This window comes from Nesoenas mayeri (genome assembly GCF_963082525.1).
Source record: "Nesoenas mayeri genome assembly, chromosome: 1".
Classification (NCBI taxonomy): Eukaryota; Metazoa; Chordata; class Aves; order Columbiformes; family Columbidae; genus Nesoenas; species Nesoenas mayeri.
The window spans coordinates 3,134,806-3,157,004 of record NC_137541.1 but is presented as its reverse complement, the minus strand read 5'-3'; the positions used below and the strand labels follow the sequence as shown (position 1 = coordinate 3,157,004).

The following is a 22,199-nucleotide window of genomic DNA, read 5'->3' as shown; positions in this document are numbered from 1 at the left end:
GGCCTAGGTTGGCCAGAGAGGTGGTGGCTGAACCATCCCTGGAGACATCCCAGGCCAGGCTGGACGGGGCTCTGAGCAACCTGAGCTGGTGAAGATGTCCCTGCTCATGGCAGGGGTTGCAATGCATAAGCCTTGAAGGCCCCTTCCAACCCAAACCATTCTATGATTCTGTGCCTCAGTGACCCCCATGGAGCACTTAGCATTCTTTGTGTGAATCAAAATCATTCAATTGGTGTGGAGGGGTTTTGATAGATAAAGATCTGTTGCTGAATTAGTCAGGCTCAAAGGAACTCAAGGCCGCTTCGAGAAGCTGAGAACAGAATCTACTGTGAGAAAGAGGGGCGTTCCTCAACCACCGGGGTCCTGGCGTGGCGTGAATCATCAGATGTATCATCAGTGAGACTCCAGAGCATGGACAGCCCACGATACTCATTTAACGAATCCATGCTTGGAGCGTGGATGCGTGATTAGAATATAGTTACGTATATAAGGAGACTTGTTTCTGTAATAAATGGCTTAGCGTGATTCACATTGAATCGACTTGTTTTGCTTAGTCCTTATCTCGCTCTAACAAACTGGTTGTTCCCCTCCTGGGGAAGCAAAGTGAGACCCTTCTTGACTCGTTGCCTTGAGACCCACCATCTCAGCTCATGCATGGGGCCCCCTCAGGCCTGTGGGAACCTCAAACCCAACTGGACAGCATAAGGAAGATGACATGAAAGACCATGAGGTCTGAAAGTCTGACCCCAGGTAGCAGAAGGTGCAACACAGCAAATAGCGCTGCCTCTCGGGGGAACCCTGAGTCACCAGTGCTGGATTCACATGGGTTTATTCTGCTGTTTGGTTCCTTGGTAACAACAGACCACGCTGCAGCGGCAGCAATCAGCTTCATTCTAAACCCCTAAAAGTGCCACAACGTCAGATTAAAAAGCTTCCATTTAAAGAAAAAAAAAAACCCAAACCACCACAACAACAACAAGGCGAGACTTGGTAGTGATTCATAATGACGCTGTTTTACCGTCTCCCTAATGGGTACACTCTCCATTCAAGGAAAATGTACGGTGCGTCGAGTGAATGATTTTGCAAGGCTCCGTGCCACAAAGCAGCGCGCTCGGGTCGATGGGCAGATCCCAGAACACACGCGGCTTACGGTAAAATCAGCAGCAGCCGCACATCACCCATCCTGAGAGCCTGAAGTGGATCTGCAGCCACTTCTCGCTTTACTAGAGGCTACTTAATATTCTCTCTGTGTTGACACTCTGCCTCTCCACCGCCTCCTCTTGTCTGCGCTTTCCCCCAAAACCTGCAAGAACAAACCCTGTGGGCACAGGTTTGCTGTGGCATTCCCTCCGAGGTGGTAAATCGGGACCAAAGAACAGGAGCTGGGAGATTTCCTTCCTCTTCGATGCTAAAGAAAGAAGGAATTTGCCCCATAAGTCACCGCATTACCATCTATCTGCTCCAGCCTCCGCTCGTGTGTCCCGTGCTCAGCATTTCTCCAGCATCTCACATTAGTCCTAATAACAGCAACAGGATCAGCTTCTAAGGAGTAAAACCACAAATAGAGATGTGCCCTGTTCCGTTCGCCTTTTCTGTGCTCCTGGAGCTGTATTTGGATCCTGTTCACAAACTTCCTCCCCGCAACGCTAATATTTCCAGGCAAAAGCAGAGATTTTAATTTGTCCGCCTGTTTCCAGGATTATAGAATCGCATGAACAATTTGGTTGGAAGACACCCTTAAGATCGAGTCCAACCATTAACCCAACACTGGCACTAACCCATGTCCCTAAGAACCTCATCTACGTGTGTTTTAAACCCCTCCAGGGATGGTGACTCCACCGCTGTCCTGGGCAGCCTGTTCCAATGGCCAACAACTGGTTTTGGGAAGAAATTTTTCCCAATATCCAATTTAAACCTTCCCTGGTGCAACTTGAGGCCATTTCCTTGAGGAAATGGCCTCAAGTTCCTCAAGAATCAGGAACCTTCAGCAAAAATAAAGAGATACAAGACCTTTCTCTACCCACAAGCATTTGCTTGCCCTCAGACCTTACCCACCTCTGCAAGTATCTCCTTTATCAAACATCAGGCTCTGCTATTTAAAGGCAGCTACAGTCGAATATAGATTTCTTGTTTGCTTTCTTTTTAAGAAGAGTCAGATTATAAGACACTTAAGTTGACTTTGACGTTTTCAAAACAACCCAAGTGTTAATAATATTAAAACAGAGGGGGAAAACAAAAAAGCTTGCTACCTGACATAAGAAATGGGAGAGATCCAGTAAATTCTTTGGTCCAGCCAAAAATGTTCTTGTCCATTCATGGGTCTTCAGCACCTCATCTCCTTGCCTGTCATTATACTTCTCCCACTAAACCCTTTGCAGACCTAAAACCTTCTGCCACGATCAAACAAACCTCAGAACACCTTTGCAAGGAGAAGACCTGGTTTAAGGAACATGAGAACAATTTCTTGGTATTCGGTTTTATGCAGGAGTGGAGAAGTGGATTCCAACGTTTGCCAGTTCTCTTCCAGCTCTGCTATTTCTATATGAGTACCAGATAAACGCAAAGAAGAGTTTGCTTAGCTTGCAGTTTACTTGGGAATTTGATCTGCTTCTTGCGGCTCCAATGCCATTTCCCAAATGAGCACTTGTCGTTCGATCTGTGCTGTCACTCTCGCTTGGGGACACCAGGGACAGCTGCTGTCCCCGTCCCCACATGAGATCCGCAAAGGAAGGAGGGAAGGTTTTCCTGCACAGGGTGGACAGAAAATAACTGTGGTTTCATATGACATCTCAACAGAAAAACCCCTCACCTCCAGTTGTCGATTTACACCCCAAGCTGGTAGAAACACCTGCATCAAACCAGCAAGACAACCCATGGTGAGGGGATGTGGAGGATCTGATACAAGGAGCGGTGGAAAAATCTTCATCTCAACGATGAGCGGCAATGATGACATGGGGACGCTTCAAAATGGTTACCCAAAAAGTGTCCCTAGCTCTCTTAACAATATATAAAGTCTTCATAACAAATACCACATCACCACTGGGCTACCTGCTGCCTTAGGTCCTCCCCTGACTACAGCACAAGAACTTTTGGATGTCACCAGAAGGTGGATCAAAAGTTTTAGGGCACAAGACCTCTGAAGGGACCTCTGGAGATCATCCAGCCCAACCCACCTGCTAACGCAGGGTCACCAGAGCAGATCACACAGGAAGGTGTCCAGATGGGTTTGAATGTCTCCAGAGAAGGAGACTCCACACCCTCTCTGGGCAGCCTGGGCCAGGCTCTGGCACCTCAAAGGAAAGAAGTTTCTCCTCATGTTCAGATGGACCCTCCTGTGCTTCAGTCTGTGCCCGTTGCCCCTCATCCTGTCGTTGGGCACCACTGAACAGAGTCTGGTCCCACTCTCTTGACATGCACCCTTTCCCCATTCTCCGCAATACATCAGATGTTACCTCCCGTACAGGAGGGCGAAGGGTTAACCAGGTGGGGGGTGGCTGCAGCACTGCAATTCAAGGTGCTCCCTCCAGCAGGAGGGCTGAGTGTTCTCTCCCCAGCAGTTATTGGCTTGAGAGAGAATCAAACTAATTACCTCAGTAATTACCAAACTAATTACCTCTGTAATTACCCAGCTCCTTTGTTCACATGGAGCTGACTGGCTCAGTGCTCCATGGTCTCTGGGAACCTGCCTGGCTCTTTTGCAATGACCTGAAGACTCAGGTCCTCCTCACGCCATGGTCCTCTTCACACCACGGTTCTCCTCACACCAGGTTCAGGATGTTTCCCTCTTCCTCATGGAGGGGTAGATGCTGATCCTGGTTAGTGAACACAATTTTGCATTGCAGTGACCGTTTTCTGCCAGGCAGACCGAAGTACCTTTGCTATACGCAGGTTTCTCTGGTGAGAAGATCCTCACCGCGCTGATGATCAAACTAGAGATGCGCTTGCCTCCAGGCCCGGTTTGATGCTGCTCCCTCCAATGAGAACGGCAGCTGAGAGCAAACAGGAAGGTGACTTGAGATGACAGACGTAACCCCAACACAGAGCTGAAATGAGCAGAGTGATCACCCAGTAAAACCCAACGTGAACATCAAGGTCAAGTCCCCACCCCAAAGGTACTCCCTCTTCATTTCCAGACCTCTACTTGAATCTTACCTTGGGCTCCCAAGAGCCAGGGTCTGGTAGTCACTCATCACTCTCCTGAACGTCCATGTGACTGGGTGCTCAGCCCTGAAACAGCCCCCAGCTCTTTAAACAAAAATCATTGTTCTTAAAGCAGGAGGACAAATGGTTTCATCAATGCCGACCGTAACCTGCAGAGGATTTGGTGTGAAGAGATGTTAGAGCCTGAGCCTTGAATCCTGGGGGCAGTTTTGGGCCCCTCATGCCAAGAAAGGCCTTGAGGTGCTGGAGCAAGTTGAGAGAAGGGAACGGAGCTGGTGAGAGGCTGGAGCACAAGTGTGATGGAGCGGCTGAGGGACCTGGGAGGTTCAGCTGGAGAACAGAAGCTGAGGGGAGACCTTCTGATCTCTGACCTGCCTGAAAGGAGCTTGGAGCCAGGGGGGTCGGGCTCTGCTCCCCAGGAACAAGCGCCAGGAGCAGAGGAAACGGCCTCAAGTTGCGCCAGGGGAGGTTGAGGTTGGATCTGGGAACAATTTCTTCCCCAAAGGGCTGTGGGGCATTGGAACAGGCTGCCCAGGGCAGTGCTGGAGTCACCATCCCTGGAGGGGTTGAACAGATGCAGAGATGAGGTTCTTAGGGACATGGGGTAGTGACAGTGTTGGGCTGGACTTGATGACCTTGAGGATCTCTTCCAACCAAAATGATTTAATGATTCAATGATTCTATGAACAGAAAAGGACCCTCATGACTGTAGGATGGAAGCCCACCTTGCACATGCCCTCTCTCCCCTCTCTTGTGCCTTCAGCCAACTTACACCCACCACTTGATGAAACATTACGGGCTGCAGTGCGTCATTAACAGGCATGGGACAAACGCCTGGTGATTCCTGGGTCCTGTAAATGACATTAAGCACAATGGGCAAATGACTTGGCACCCTTCAGTCTTCTGTCTCTGCTACTTGGGAAGCAAGGCTGTCTTGTTCTATCCCTGCAGGATCTACTGCACGGAATAGCTGGGTTTGATTACGGATCTCCAGGCTCTCATAGAATAGGAAGACGTATGTAAAGAAAACACTAGAGATAATCTGTTTGCCTTGCCCAAACCTGTTCAGCATTTGCAGCTGGAGGGAAGACCTTGTAACAGTTTGCAGAGAAGAATATTGTCTAGAATTTCCGAAATTTTCAAAGGGAAAATAAAATAGGATAGAAAAGGGAAAGGCTCCCCGTGCTATCGCTTCTTTGGCTTGAGAGATGACGTGGAACTCCATCAGATGGAATCCACCTGAAACTCCATTCCCCTCTTTAGATTCTCTTAGAAAAGGGCACAGGATCTGAAAGAGAACAAAGCAGTGGCCGTCTGAGCTGTAACATTTATCCCAACCCACAGCCACCTCCATATTAAAGCTAATTCCAAATATCTGCTTTAAACTGTAATGCAGAAACATCCTAGCAGGTGAAAAAACCCCAGCAATGCAAGGTTATGTGATGTGTCTCAGACACACACAACTCCTGAGGAAAAGTCCAGTATTTGAAAGAGTCTAACGCTGCTAAATTACATGAGAGCCAGATAACGCTGATTATTTTGACACCATTGAAAGACCTGCGATTTGTTCCACTGACACCAAACAATGCAAAGCTTTGATTTGGCTGTTAAAACACTGCGTTTTCATTTAAAACCCTATGTAAAATTGCCCTTCGGTTACAGCTGATCAGAGCTTGTGAATGACCAACAGGAACATCTGAAACTATTCTCTACTGTGGGTAGAGCGTCATGATAACAGTTGGACTCGATGATGTTAAAAGTCTTTTCCAACCTAAAGAATTCTATACCTATATATCTCATCCCTAGAGAATATCACCTCTATCATCCCTTCTGAGATCAGGATCCATTAAGCTGAGTTTAAACCCTCAGTTTGGCAGTGAGTTATCTTAGAGAGATCTGGTTATTTCTGAGAAGGGTCGAGACCTCCCCACAGGTTTTGCGTTGGAAAAAAAACAGAGAAAAATATTGAAATGCAGCTATACGGTAAGTTTTGGCTGGGAAAACATTGTCCAAAACAGACTAGACCCAGCACTTTTCCTCCTTCGCCCCAGCACCATAAGCTGCAAACACTCCTTTTGTTTGTGTGCTTCAGATCCTACGAACCTTGCTTTTTCTATTACTTAATATCATTAGTCTGGTTTCCAAACAAAAGACGGCTGATGTCTCTGTTTTATGCAGCCCCACTGCTGATGTCCACCATCACCTCTGTTTTCAATGGAAGTGTGTCCTGCTTGATGGCCGCACCAGCAAGTGTGAAGAAGGAAGAATCAACAGACCGACAAGAGGAGCAGGATGCAGGAACGCAGGAGGAGGGGTGGCAAAGGCAGAAAAGGTGACAAACTGAAGCTCGTTCCAAAACCATGCTGCTCTATTTTAAAGGAAAAAGTTGTCCAGAGTGTGGACAACTTAAAACCTACACCCTGTTTGCTGCCATCAGCTTCCCCCAGGCTCCAGCAACACACACTCGAGATGATGCTGCTGATGACACAGAAGATGTTTAAAGAACGCAACATCTCGACTGAAGCCCGAAACACGGTTGGAACAAAGCAAGCACGACTGAGTCCCATTGCTCAAGGCTGTCAGGACGGGAAACCGATCAACATTTGGCAATAACAGAGACCTTCCTTCCCGACACAGCTCTTCTCCTCATTTTACAGAATCATCTGGCCTTAAAAACGTCTGCTTTTCCTCTACGCTGCGTTTTGCTGCCAATTCAAAGTCTGGCAAGGGTGGATCTGCCAACTTCTTGGCTCTCTGTTACAAAAGAGAACATTATAAAGGAGAATTTGCGAGTTAGCTGATCTGTAAACACTACAGCAAGTCACCGTGTAAACATGTCGCTTACATCCCTCTTATTTCTGTCAAGCAGTTTACCTGGCACCTGATGTTGAACTTCAGGATCTTCCCCTCCTACTGATATCACAGTTGCTTCGCAGCTCAGCTTCTTTTTGCAGCATTAAAAAATAAATTTCTTAATTAAAAAGTACTCGCAAAGCATCTTGATAATTAGAATAGGAGAGTCACTGGCAATATTTTGAATACAAATGAGATCCACAGGTGCGCTCGCAGTTGTACGGCAGGATGCAGCTCAAACGTAGCTAATTAGAGAAACAGAACAGGTAAATAAATAGCAGAAGGCTCTGGACACATTGCTCATTCGACACTTGCTATTGTGTAAAACCTTTTTGCTAAGATCGCTTGGTAAGCTCAATGCTGCAGTTGTTATCTGAGCACAAACAATTAAATGGAAGTACTTGCATAAGGAGGGTTTGCAGTTTCGGGCGGTTTGCCCTTTCATTCACACACACTTTCCAAGAAAGGAAGATCTCGTGGTGCATGAATCACGGCGCTGTCACGTGGAAAACAGTTCTATGTAAGCACCGCTCCCGAAATCAAGGTTGGTTATGCATCACAGTCTGTGCCTTAAAAGCTGCAGCAATAACATCACCTGGAAAAACATGACTGGCACAGCAGAGGGAACATCACCCGCCTCTGAGAGGTGGAAAGAGAGACTGAAACCTCAATCTTGTGCATAAAATATATTTATTGTTGGTAAAGAGAGAGGCATGTTCGTCAGTACTTGATAGGAGGAGCACAACAGAATCATTTAACGTAAATAAAGGCCATGTTACAACTTGAGTGTTGGATCATTAACATCATTCCAGCAGAAGGCCCAGAGAGAGACTTCATTAAGTTCCATAATTCGTGAAATAAGTTAAAGTATGATTTATATCATTATACGTTGTAAGGAAAACTTTAATACGAGCGATGAACGCGGCTGTAGAGTGAGGAGCAGCAGCTGCCTGACTCACAAAGTGCCGCCGCGTCCCGGCACACCAAGTGTTACAAACCTGCGCCTTTGACAGCGACAACTTTTTGAGGAGATTCTACAGTGAAATAGCAGCATTTGAAGGATATTTCCCCTTTCTAAGGTCAGTGAAAGGTTCTTTTCTTTTCCTTCCTTCAATCACCAATAAGTGGATTTTACTAAGACTGAACAGTATCTTCCGATGTGCGATTTCTGATGTAATAAGATACAGGTCTTGGCTTTTCAAATGGTCACACTGATTGAGCCGTGATGGCTGCTGCTCTCGAAATGGCCCTTCCAGTTCTTCTCCTTATTGGTCTGCCCTGTAAATGGGCTGTCATATCATTCTTGGGGGAAAAAATGCTCTTCTGCTGAAATTAGAGTTGATGGTCTTGTGCTTGATTTGGACGATGCCTTTATCCTCCTCTCCCAAGCATGCTCTGCTAAAAAAACAAGGTTGGGGGGCAGGGGAGAGAGAGGAAAAACACATATTTCAGTAACTCACGGTTATTCCAGTAAAGTCAGGCTACAATTCCTCCCTAGGAAATGAATATTTTTTAAGGTAAAATCTAGAAAAAGAAACATTGCCAATATGCACATCATCAGAGAGAAGACACAGTGGCAGAATGAAGGTATTTGAGCCATTTGGAAACCTGAAGAGTTGCAGGAATTATTACTTTTCATCCATCCTTATGCTGCCACAGGTCTAGTCTTGATATGGCTATTAAAGAAATTAAAACGTCTGGCCTTCCAATAAGATAAATCGTGTTTCCAGCCATTACATACTCAAGCAAATATATCCTGAAGTCGTACAACGCTAAGTGTCTCCCCAGACGACCTCCAAGCTGTTGTCTTAGTCGTCATCGAAATCTCAAAGTCTGAACATGTTGCACTGACCTTGCGCTTCATGGTGAGAGCCTGGGACAGATTGGCCAGAGAGGTGGTGGCTGAACCATCCCTGCAGACATCCCAGGCCAGGCTGGATGGGGCTCTGAGCAACCTGAGCTGGTGAAGATGTCCCTGCTCATGGCAGGGGTGGCACTGGATGAGCTTTGAAGGTCCCTTCCAACCCAAACTATTCTGTGATTCTATGAATCATGTCCTGTGCAATCAGGCCACCAAGAGATAAAAGTATAGATTTGTCAAGTAATCCAAGAGTTATTTCTCCTGCCACACGTCAGAGCTCTGCCATCAAGGTCCTGACTCTTCAGAGAGGTCCTGGCCTCTACCACAACAACACAGACTTGCAAGGACACTACGTAGGGCTCTACTAAGAACTTCCTACAGCATCATCTAGAAATAAAGTGTCTACAGACACATGTACGGATACTGTTTGCCTAGATCAGCAAGGAGAACAGAAAAGTTGGATCTAATAGGACAGTGACAGGCTAGGAAGAAAAAGCACACCAGAGGTCACTTATGTTCGCTGGAGGACTAAGACTTTGGCCAACTTCTTGCCTTCAAAATGCAGCCAACGGGGAAGAAAGTACTTAAGAGTCTCCTGCTAAGAAATGGTAGGAAGGGATTTGATAATTTTGGGGTTTATGGCAGGAGCAAGACCAGATGTAAACCTTGAAACCTTACAGGACACATACAAACAGCTGATTTGAGTATCCGAGGAGTATCTGGCCAGACAGGGCACGTTGTCTTGTGAGTCCAGACTGCACCATCAGAGCCACACGGGTTGGGGAAATTCCAAATAAAGGGAATTAAAAAGGTGTTGTCACGTTTGCCTTCAAACAAATTCTCATGGTATTTCGAAATATAACTCAGTAAACTGTTCAACTAGATCGAGCAGCGTTTCTGTGAGGATTAAGAGATGCACCAAGGGGCAGGACAGTGTGCATGGGAGAAGGTGGTAAACGTCCTTGTGGTCTCTGATATTCTCCAGGATCAAGCACACGTTGACATAATAAAAGGAGTCCCTAGATGCTACAACAGAAGAAAATAAGGGAAAATTATTTTAGTTAACAAAATCTCCAGTCTTGGTTTGACAGCATCCCCATGGAGACTTCCGTAAAACTGATGGGGTGTGCTTGAACTGGAAGACTCTTTATTTTCACTGGTATTATAAAACTTGCTTGAAGCCATCGCTGGGGTGAATATTAACTTTACATAAATTGAATACTGCATAAGTTAACGCAGGAAATTCCCCAAAGATCCAAGAGAAATCGTGTTACTTTTATTTAGCGTCCTAAGGAAAGGAATCACAGGTATTTGTGCAGCGCGTGTGTATTTCTGCCCCCAAAATTTCATCTTCAGAGAGCTGGGACATTTCCAGGCCTTGCTTTGGTTTTCTACATTTTGGGGGCTTTTTACTTGCCTTTACTGACCCTGCCATTTAATATCATCTAAGAAATGAATGTATTTCAAATGTTGTCCTTGTGTTTTTGTCACTACACCAATATAGGTGTGAAGCGAACCTGGTTTGACTCTTCCATGATAAATTCCTTTCAGTCAAGCGAATGCTAAATGGTGGCCATAAAAGACAATATCTTTTTATTGCGTTTCAGTTCAGTGTTTCCAGCTAGATTAATTTTACATATTTTTCTATTAGATTGGAGGATGGGCTCTAGCAACAATACTGAAGGATGAGGCTAAAATAATGGGTTTATTCTGACTAGGAAGTGTGATAAAGGACCATTCCATCCTACAGATTAAAATAATGCTTAGAGAACATTTTATAACCAGGCTGCTGGTTTCATTCTTTGAAGCACATTTGAATCTCACCTGCCCGTGGAGACTTGAATCCCTCTGAAATTCAATGGTCTAGGGGGAAACTATTGCGCAGACTTCATTAAGCTATAGTCTAGTTGTGTTCCCATATAGGAATTGGGACTCCCTATAGCCCAAAGGAAAGAAAAACATAAAGATAACTTTCATAGGGTATTTTAACAGCCACTGTATCCATATCAGTGGATAGTGGACTGAGATAAGTGATAAAAACACCGCTGGATGGCCCATATTAGTGACTGGTCCGGCTGGAGTTATTTCAGCAGTGGGAGCACAAATACACACACACAATCCTAATATCTTCCCCTTAACGGCTCCATTAAGTAGGTTTTTTTTCTCTCCGTTGCTATTAGAATAAAATGCAAACATTAATAATGGAGTTTAATTTATCTCGGCAGCTTCTCATGACTTTGGGAAAAGATTTAAAGTGGAGATACAACAATGTGTCAAAGTCCTTTGAATTAACAGCTCTCTGGGCCTTTCTAACAAGGGGAGAAAAGGACAGATAGAGACATGAGATTACAGACAGGATGAGAAATAAGGAGCGCACAGACGAGAGGGTGAGATAATTATAAGCAAGATAGGGAAGAAAGAGGAGTCAATAAATTCAATTTATGAAAAGCACAGAGTGTGCTCAGCCTGAGCACAAGTGCCCAGACTCACTGCCAGGAAATCGGATTAGTTCACTTATTTGCTTTTCAATATCTTGGTCTATTCCCTCCAGCAAATTTCCTTCTTTCTTCGGTTCTTGTAGCCAGCATCAGTTCACTTTTTCATTTCTGATGCCGCTATTTATCCCGCTCCTCTGTCTCCCAAACAAGCGCAACGCAGCGGGTAATTCCGCAGTATTTTATAGCAGTGTTTAGCAATTATTTCAAAGTAACTGTTTGCCTGGACTTCTGGGCAATCAGCGAGTACCATAAAATAATTACAATTATGCCGCGACACATGGAGGATGAGCTACACAGGACTGATGTTCATTATGAAAAACAATTGCTCCTGCTTGCAAATATTTCCATCATAAAAGGCTTCGCTTTCTCTGTTATCATAAGAGAAACCTCTCTGAATTCTCATCCTAAAGCATGTGTGAAAGAGAATAAGCAGCATTTAGGAAACACTTTTAACTACTTGACAGGCTTGCTTGAAGATCTTCAACAAAAAAGGTGTTTAAAAGGGTTCAAAAACCTAATGCTCATATTTATGCAATTTCCTTTTCCTGCAACTTTTGAACGTGAATTAATTCGCCTTCATCATAGTCTTCTGAAGAAATTCCTATCAGATACAAACTTAAACGTGGATAGGAAATTAATCTAAATTTCTTGGTTTTAAAAAGAATATAAAATTATAAATACAGCAAACTAGTGTTCCAGATGATGCAAAGCACAGGGAAAATCGAGTTGACTACATAACAACCTAATATTATTCACTGGCCTTTTTTCTAAAACATCTCAAACCCACCCATGGTCCAGTAACTTCAGACTGGGTTTGGGAATACAAAAAATCACATTTAAGGAAAACTTAATTAATGAAAAAAATTGAAATTCAATTTAAATTTTTAAGAATCCAGGTCAGAAGTTCATGGGGAACTGTACAGTTTAGGGATGAGCAAAATTTCCTAGATCACCAAGTCCAACCTTTAACTAATATATTGACAAAGGATATATGGAAGGAGGCGATTTTGAAAGGGACAGGGTGGTCTCACTGGCTTTTCTTTTTCATCATATGGATCCTCTTTACAGTTTTCAGTGATTATAACGATGTTTAATGTCACAAAGTGATTTTAGAGCTGCCTTCAGTAATACCAGAGCAAGATAGCACCAGTGTAACCGCGACAAAGTCACCAAGAATGATTGTAGACATTACTGAACAGCAGATGCGCTTAGCGGGTCTCTGCTAACGCATTGGAGCGTGTGTCTTCATGTGTTTAAATATTAACTCATAGATTTTAGCAGAAATAACGATCAACAGACTTATTTAAGCAATTTTTTGCATACGCTATAAGCACGTTTCCAGCTCACTTCTTTAAGAATACAACTGAGGTCAATATATGAATCTCTCTACATTTGAAAGACATAAGCTTGTGGAAAAGAATAATATTTAGAAATCTGAGCTTCTTTTAACTGGAAAATATACATACCCTGTTTCCCCAAAAATAGGACCTACCCTGAAAATAAGCCCTAGTACGATTTTTCAGGATGCTCAAAATATAAGTCCTATTCCAAAAATAAGCCCTACTTACAGTTCATTTAAAAAAAAAAAAGTCATTTTAAATAGTGTCCAGGCAGCTATACATGTAAAAAAGTAAGCATCTTTTGGAGCAAAAATTAATATAAGACCCTGTGTTATTATTGGAGAAACAGGGTATTACTATCATTTTCTTTTATGCTGCATTAATAAAGTATAAAGGTTTTAATTTACCCTAAGAACCCATACCCTAGGAAAATGGATAAGAGGAGGGCAAGAGCATGTAAATGGCAATATTAGACTATGAGAGTACATAATACAAAAGAAATTGAGACTTCCAACTGATGAGCAATCTAGTTTGAGACATCCATTCATTCGTTACGACAAACAGTAGCACGTAGTTTAAACCTTGTTTTACCGCTAAAACTGCAGATAATCAGGAAAGATCTGCAAAGAGCAACAATACACTAAACTAGAACTTCCCAAGGGAAGAGATGGAAAATCCAGCGTTTAAATAAATCAAAAGTGGACTCCGCAGAGCTTGGGAGAACACGCAGACTGGGAACTGCACTGTAAGGAGGACTAATTGGATAATCCAAGTGTGTTCTTCATTCCGCCGTTAATTAAGCGATGATTTTTCCCCCCTCACCTGTTTGGCGTGGTTGACGCAGCGCAGGTACTGGCTGGCCAGGGCAGAGCAGCTCAGCGTCTCCTGAGCGTGTTGCCGGTAACACTGGAGAATTTTCTCCTGCAGATCCGCGCAAATGGGATGAGACTCATATCGCCTGGGGAAAGAGAAAAAGGACCTTTTGGTTTCCTGCGAACTAATAGAAGTGAGGAGAAACACTTTAAAGTTATAAAGAAATGCTGTTTGTAGAGCTATTTAGCTTATTAAGGTAAGCAAACATCAAGGCGAACTGTAGAACTTTGGCTATTAGGACAACAAGTGTCCTCCTGATCCACTGCCTTGGTTCCACCGGACAAAGAAAATTAATATTCAAATTAATATAAACATACATCTTTAATTGAAAATCTCAGCAACGACAAAGCGCATCTGACCTCACCCACATTAGAAAAGCAGCCACAGAGCCACAGGAAAGCTTCAATGGCTCTACAGTCCTACGACCATATCGTCTTGCTACATATAATATTAAATATTGCTCCTGCATACAAATGAAATGACCATTGGGCTGACCTCGAGAATATAAAAACACGTCAGCAAATTACACAACCGACTTGTGCGGATCTGATAACAGCCTCTATTTTTGCTGCATCCTCTTTCCCATCCATTCAATTCTAATCTTGACACCAGATGTGCAAATTATTCAGTTGGTTTTTGTTTGTTTGCTTGTTTTAAATTTTATTTCCTGTATAGCTTCATTACTGTTGCCATCTTTTTGCCCAATGCAATACACATTTTGCCTTCGATGGAAGCCAAAGGAATGGAAGATTCTTTAGTCCATCCTGGGAAATCCAACTTCTTTTGGACAAAAATCTTGTCATTGGCATGAATCTATAAAACATGATCCACACTGATAGCAACACAGAATTAAAATGGGAATAAAATAAGTCAAAGATCAAATATTCCAATGCTCGAGAAAATAGAAAAACACATGAAAATTAAGGGACAACCATTTGCTTTATATGTGCGAACTTAATACTTAATGCAGCTTCCCATTTACCCCGCTAGGAAAGCCCAACAGCGGCTGCTCTAACATCCATTCCAGCTTATATTATTTTTAGTTCAAATAAGGCTGTAAAAAAGAAGAGACTCATGAGCCACAGTCTGCTCAGATAAATATTCTGTTCCTTGCTTTTTTTGCCAATTGTCCAAGGTGAATCTCTATTTAACTGAAGTCAAAACGTGAAATGCGAAGCACAATGCTGGTCCTTAAGGGAAGTGACTTCTTGGCAACCACTCAAGATGTAGTACCAAAAAAATAAATAAAAAAAATAAGTTACCTTGATGTTACAGTATATACTTTGATATAAAACACCCCTCTTACTCTTTTCATTCATTACCATACACCTGTGAAATGCCTAAACCAGAATTTCAATGCGGTCCCAGGTGCTTACACACTGTATGATGCGAAACATCCAACTTCTGTAGAGTCTTACGGATGAGGATTTTCCCTTAATCCCCCCTCTGCTGATATCAGCAAGTGCTTCAAAAGTGTGTTAAGCATCAAAATGTATGTCCATAAGCCGCTATATGCTGCCTGATCATGGCAAGGTGTGTGTCCGGATGGAATACAAGAGGAAGCTCCACGTACGCTCTTTGTAGACCCAAGACTCACAGCGGCGATGATTTAGGTCCAACTAAAGTAGAGCTGGTTTTAAATGCCTGAAATGCCTGTCTGGGTTGATAAAGCAATACAATAAATGATGACTTAACAAAAAAAATATGCACAGTAAACCTAGTTGTGCCTTTTTTCATAACCGATTGTAAAGTGACTCCACAGAGTGTGTCTTCTAAGTCAAGAGCAAATGAAATGGGCTGCTGTAAACTTGCTACATAAATTATGTAAATAAATAAAATGAATAAATTCTGTACTGTAACCCACATCAAGAAGCTTTTTAGATTACTTTTTCTCCCTGAGCCATGCCAGTAGGTTACGTTATAGTTGGACTCGATGATCCTGAGGGTCTCTTCCAACCAAAATGATTCTATGATCAGTGACCATTCAAAGTCCATGTATCATATCTTACTTGAATGCATCCATGGCCTCTTTATGTTGAGATATAAGAATCATCACCTCCTGCCCCAGTTACTTCTTTTCATACTATGACAGTTTGCTAGTGATTTATCAAAGCGCTGCCCGTCCTTCCAGACATCGCAGACCCAACGTGGGTCAATGCCAACGGGACCATTTCCTTCAAGTCAACAAAGCCCATTTTCTTGGATTAATCTGTTGAAGGACAGCGTCGTCTCCGTATCGATCTGCCAAGCTTGTTGCGCTCCCCTAATGCACCATTTGCGCTGTTGGGAAAACGCTAAATGAGATTATTGTCTAAGATGAGATGGCCGTAAACCACGTGCTGCAGGATCGCCCGTTCAGGAAAGAAGACGCGATGTGCATTATGGTAACCCCGGCAAAGGGTTTGCGATTGATTTCTGGTTGGTGATGGATGACACGGTTCTCGGATGGACGGTCAGAAGCAGCCAACAGTGAGGAAACTCCTCAAAAGGGAATGAAATATCTCCCTAAAAGAAAACTTCTCTAATGTTCCTATAAATAAGGGTAATTTTATAGAAGCACTTAAGGGTCTGTGGGGCTTGATTGATAAAAAAAGGCTTGTAGGAAAAGGGGGATAGTGCAAAACCAGTAATTATGGGGTGTCTGGAGTAAAAACATGGAGGCTTTAAATACCTGAATGGTTAAAGCAACCTGGTTTGGTCGCAGAGCTCACCCTGCTTTGAGCTGGAGGTCCCTTCCCTGAACTGTCCCATGTCCTGAGATTTGTGTTTTGGGACACATGGCAGGGAAAATATCCCATTATTATGATACATATTTTTAATCACTCGGGAATTTCACAACTAAACTGAAGGAAAAATAAAAATATACAACATAATAGCGAACCAGGAGCGCCGGGGAACCCTGACTCAATAACTACTTTAGAGAATCAAAACACACATGAAATCTAAACCGGCCTTTTCTGCACAAAAGTCAATAGGAGCAACAGGCTGATCCGCGTTGTGCGCCACACGGCACGCCAGGAACGCGGTGTTTTTATTAAGTTTACAATTACTTGATGTGCTTTCGCTTTCCCAGCTGCTCCTCAAGCACCTCAGACGCCAGCAGAATATTTCTGAGCGCTGGAATAAACCACGGAGGGAGTCGCGCACCCACCTTTTCCATCAAGCTGATGCGCCGCAATCTCATAAAGGTAATAGGATGAAGACACAAAAGAAAATGAGAAAGCGCTTTAAAAAGAAATATTCCATGCTAAGGCATGAAGGGGAAATTTAATGAAGGTAACTTGGTATTCATCGAGCCTCCCTCAAAGAGCATCGCTTATTGTACTGCTGGGGGCTCCGAGAAAGGAGCCTCTTCATGGCATTCAAACAAAATGTCGACTAAAGAGGAAATTTGATATCGCCACGGTAAGCTTTGCAAGTTTTTGTGATAAAACTGACATTCTGACTGAAGGAATCTGAATCGCTGATGAGTTTCCCACTGTGCTGGTATCTGGCGTAATCCCATCAGATCAGGACTTGAGGCGGTTGTCATAAAATACGGGGTGGGGGGGGAAAAGAAGCCGAGCGAGCATTACAAAATAATATTGCCATTAGATGGCCAGAAGTATCCAGGGCTTGGTTTTATTCCTCATTATAATGCTGACAGCTATCAAAAAGCATCTGTTTTTATTTGTGTAACCCTTGGCATCTAAGGCTACCTCTGTACTAGTAAATAAACCAGCCCAGAGACGATCCCCTGGGTCCACAGCCAAGCGGCATCTCTTAGTGTAAAATCCTCCTTTCCAAACAGCAAACCCACGTCCAACTTGCAAACCAGGTCTCCAGCATCTTTTGTTCCCCAGGCCATGCCTGGTGGCGTCCAGGGAAGCGTTAGCTCCAAAACAAACCCCTGTAAATGAGCGTGGTACTAATTAAACCCGACGTACCAGCGCTGGAGATGATGCCCTGACCTGTTTTGTTTTCTCTTGCTGGTTTCGGAGCAGACCCAACTGTGCCACACAACATGCAAAAGGAAGAAAAATAAAGCAGGATGTTTCTTTTCTCGATGTGCTTATAATGCTCGCAAAGATAAAAACCCACCAAATTGATGGTGAAACAAAAGGAAACTGAGTAAATCTGTGCTCTCGTGACGGGCAGCCTGCTAAGTATAGCAACGGACTAATGGTTTTCAAGTGCTTTACGAGCAGCCAAGAGGATTTTTAGAGGGATTTGTGGGAAGTTAATAAATTAATGTTTTCTACATTGAGCGGAAATTCCTTCTAAGAACAAGAAGAAGAGAAACTCGGTGCTTGTTTGAAACCGGGATGAGTGAGGGATGGAAAGTGGCATCAGAGGGAAATAAATAGGGAGTTTGAAAGAGCAGAAAAGGGACATAAAGGGCTTCAAAAGTGAAGACGTGCGACTTGCACGGGATAAAACTGATGGAGAAGCAGTAACTAGTAGCCTGAGTTATGATGGATTTAGCTGAGCAGATGGACATGAAAGAAACGTCTGAGATATTTTGCATAGGGTGAGCAAGAATAAAACCTACGCCTAGCTGAGCAAACCCAAACAGAAGGGTCAGCTCAAAGTGTAAGTGATAAATCTAAACCAGCAGCAAGACAGTGGTATTTTCCACCACGACACAAAAAGGTGGTGGAGAGGGGATTATTCTCCTTTTTTAATATTACCTCCTCCAAAAAGAGCCACTTCCAACAGCAGTGAATCTGCAGGACTTGCTTACAGTATCGAAAATCGTTGCTAAACAGAAAACAGTGGAAAAGAGACAAAAGGGCATACGGTAACAAAGGTCCTTACTGCCGCATCATTATTTTTAGTTTTTAAATTAATTTACTCCTTTTATTAAATTATTTTTAACAATCGCCTGCACGCGTTCAATAGGCGACGGCTTGGAAGCGCATTATGAAACGTGTACAGCACAAACCAAATGGTTCCGTTCTGCTAAAAGGAATAGCGAGGATCTGATGGCTGAATATCTCCAAGTGATGCTATGAAGCGGTCCCTAACCAAACTGTGCCCACACAGAGCCCTCCAAATTACCGTGTGGGAAGCGCTGCCAGCAAAGATCAAGCGCAGCAGAGCTGATTCTTGCTTTTATTTACACTTGACTACACGCTGGGACTTTTGCAACATGTGTAAAAGAAAGAATTTGCTTGATGAATCGATGATAAAATAGAAGGGACGCGCGGTCCTTTCTGCTCTACAATTAAGAATGCTAAATGGGTGTAATATCACTAAATAAATGACTTACGCAGAAGTTGGAATCCAACTTAATCCACCTGCTGATACGCGGCTTTTGTGCTACCAGTGATCAGTTCCAGTGTTAATATTGCCAATGGTATCTTTAGATTCTTTTGCCTAAAATCCTGGTGCTGACAAACTTTTGTCACCTTCTCATTTATTTCCAATTATCACACAGTCGAACAAAAATCCATTTCAATCTTTCTAGCCTTTGAAATTTTGGGATGGAGATGAGAATGGAAGGCACATCCCAGCGTATCCCCACACTCCCATTTAATTACATCTAGAGAGTCCTAAGTCAAGTTCAAAATGTTGACAAAGACCTGGCTTAACAACAAAGACCAGCTGATAGTACTATTGACCTTTTTAGATGCATTTTGTCCACCTAGTGAATGTTTCCTACCTGGGTCAGCTTTCAGCATAAGTAGAAACCATTCCTTGTATAGCAACAACTTATTTATTGCAGCCGGGGAGGAAAAAGCACCTCAAAGACTAACAGAGAGAATTTACGGCCTTAAATCTGGCAAAGCAAAGAAATACGAGCAGGACTTGGAGAAGTGAGTAATCCCACATTTGCATGTGCAAAGTTATGCACATCCTTAAACCCCTTGTTGGGCTGGGACTTACAACAGGAAGAAATTAGGATAAGGATCAGAGAAGACGTCCTGGTTGTGAATCCTAATTAGACTGACGAACTAGTTGCCAAGGGATGTGTTCGGGCTCTTAGGACATTACGTTAGGACTGGATTTCTTCAGCTTAGAGGAAGACGATCACAAGCGAACGTGAGATGGATCTGTGAAATCACCATAGGGAAGAGAGGTACCAATGAAGTTTTCCAGCAGTAGATTTACAATGAAAAAAGAAATTCAAGCCTTTTCCAAACAGCACACAATGAAAAGCTGGTACTGCTAAGGGATACGGGGGTTAGCAGAAGCACATTTGGGTTCAAAAGATAATTATACAGTAAAATAACAGATGTCCATCAAGAGATTATAAGCAAAAATACGTTTGGGTCAGGAAAGCCCTGCTCCACTATTTGTTTGGAGGTAAAATGGTATCACTGCATACTCCCCTGATTTTTACAGTGTTCCCCAAATATCCCAGTCGTGGCTATTGCCCAACAACCCAGGGAAACCTCTGATCTGACCTGCTGTGGCTGCTTATACTCCCAACAGCTTGACAAGCAAGTCATTCAGTGAACACAAGACTCCCATCAACCCCAACAGGCAAAATCAGATTGGATACTTTCATTTAAATTGATATTAATTGACTTTGATTATTGCAAACTGTTTATAAAATTCCCCTCCTGAAAAGAAGAACAAAAAACCCCTTAAAATACAAAGCACATCAACGTATTATTATAGAAATGTACCTTACGCACAGCTGGTCCTTGCAGCTGCAAAGGGAACCACATGTTGCAATTACCCAAAATTAGGATGCACATTTTTTTTTAGCTTAACGAATAGTTTGTATTGACTTCCAGGATACTAAAATAAACAAACACATGGATGATAATGACACAAATTTCAGACTCCTAACAGGGGTGTGCATGTCTTATAGCGTAGAATAAAAGAGAAACTATAATCTTTAATCAGCAGAAACTCCGGAAGGAGGAGTTTTATCTACACTGAATGTACCGTGCCCATGTAAGGCACCTATATTCTATATACACTGCAAAAAGGACTTTTTGGTGTTGCGATGATGGAACTCAGCGAGGAAGAAGGATCATCTTGAACATGGATAAATCCATTCAACCACTCAGTAGAACCAAAACCAAACTAATCCCACCACAAGAGTCAAATCTGCTGGGTCTGAATTGAGCAAACCCCCCCCATCTTCATGCATATGTGATCAGCACATCGACGTTTGCGTTTCATCATGTAAATTCAAATTAATTTTGCAACAGTTTGAAACCTGTTCTATACAAAAGTGGCCAAAAAAACCCACCATTATAATTTTATCCACTCCAATGGATATTTCACAGAATCCCAGAATGTCAGGGGTTGGAAGGGCCCTGGAAAGCTCATCCAGTGCAATCCCCCCATGGAGCAGGAACACCCAGATGAGGTTACACAGGAAGGTGTCCAGGCGGGTTGGAATGTCTGCACAGAAGGAGACTCCACAACCCCCCTGGGCAGCCTGGGCCAGGCTCTGCCACCCTCACCAGGAACAAGTTTCTTCTCAAATTTAAGTGGAACCTCTTGTGTTCCAGTTTGAACACATTGCCCCTTGCCCTATCACTGGTTGTCACTGAGAAGAGCCTGGCTCCATCCTCCTGACACTCAGCCTTTAGATATCTGTAACCAGTAATGAGGTCACCCCTCAGTGTCCTCTTGTCCAGCTCCAGAGCCCCAGCTCCCTCAGCCTTTCCTCACACGGGAGATGCTCCACTCCCTTCAGCATCTTTGTTGCCCTGCGCTGGACTCTCTCCAGCAGTTCCCTGTCCTGCTGGAACTGAGGGGCCACAACTGGACACAAGATTCCAGGTGTGGTCTCCCCAGGGCAGAGCAAAGGGGCAGGAAAACCTCTCTGACCTACTGACCACCCCCTTCTAACCCACCCCAAGTACCATTGGCTTCCTGGCCACAAGGGCCCAGTGCTGGCTCATGGTCACCCTGCTGTCCCCAGGACCCCCAGGTCCCTTTCCCCTACGCTGCTCTCTAATAGGTCATTCCCCAATTTATACTGGAACCCGCGGTTGTTCCTGCCCAGATTCAAGACTCATTTATTTTATTCCATTTGAATTTTCAATTCAATTCATTTCACTTTATTCCATTTGAATTTTATTCCTGTCCCTGCATTAAATTTTCTACAATGTTCCACTACTATGTAAGGCGCACACACAAGAATATAGACAGACTTAAAGACCAAAATGTGCAGCATAAACTAAATACACAACAGTGTCGCACGTTGTAGATTTATTATTGCTGCTTTTTCCCAAGAGCTGCACAACTCACTTCAGGCTTTGTAAACTCAGGAGTAACACGATTGTCCCAAAATCGCCGTAATAAAACCTTCACAGCACCTTACACTGCTTTACACTAAAAAGAGAGTTTTTCCTTTATATAGGTGCTATTTAATGTGTTTTAATAAGGAGACAACGTTTCTCATCTATAGCAAAGGTCAACTACTGCACTCAATGCAAAGCACCACAAGATACTATTATTACCCAGCACATTATTGTCCGAATACTGCTCTCTAGAGCAATATATGTTTAACTATTTTCTTCAGCCATAAGAGGCCTGAAAGCCTGTTGCTGACCACAAAAATAAGAGATATTATGAGCAGAACTAGCATAACAGAAAAAGCAATCAACGGTTAAACACTTCAAGCATTGCCGCTCCTGTGGGCTCCAATAACTTCAGGGAGCT

The 22,199-nt window shown here is 43.4% G+C and overlaps 1 protein-coding gene across 2 annotated transcripts in view; it reads right to left on the bottom strand.

The window, feature by feature from the left end:
* Positions 1-7,714: 7,714 nt before the first annotated feature.
* CHCHD3 (coiled-coil-helix-coiled-coil-helix domain containing 3) overlaps positions 7,715-22,199 on the bottom strand; it is a 157,955-nt gene continuing 143,470 nt past the window's right edge. Inside the window, exons 7-8 of one of the 2 annotated variants that reach the window (XM_080361986.1) lie at positions 13,536-13,671; positions 7,715-8,412 (exon numbers count right to left, since the gene is read on the bottom strand). In XM_080361986.1, coding sequence (XP_080218112.1) covers positions 8,386-8,412; positions 13,536-13,671 — 163 coding nt within the window. In that variant the 3' untranslated portion in view covers positions 7,715-8,385. The remainder of the gene's footprint in view (positions 8,413-13,535; positions 13,672-22,199) is intronic. The other variant, XM_080361987.1, reaches the window with a different exon arrangement.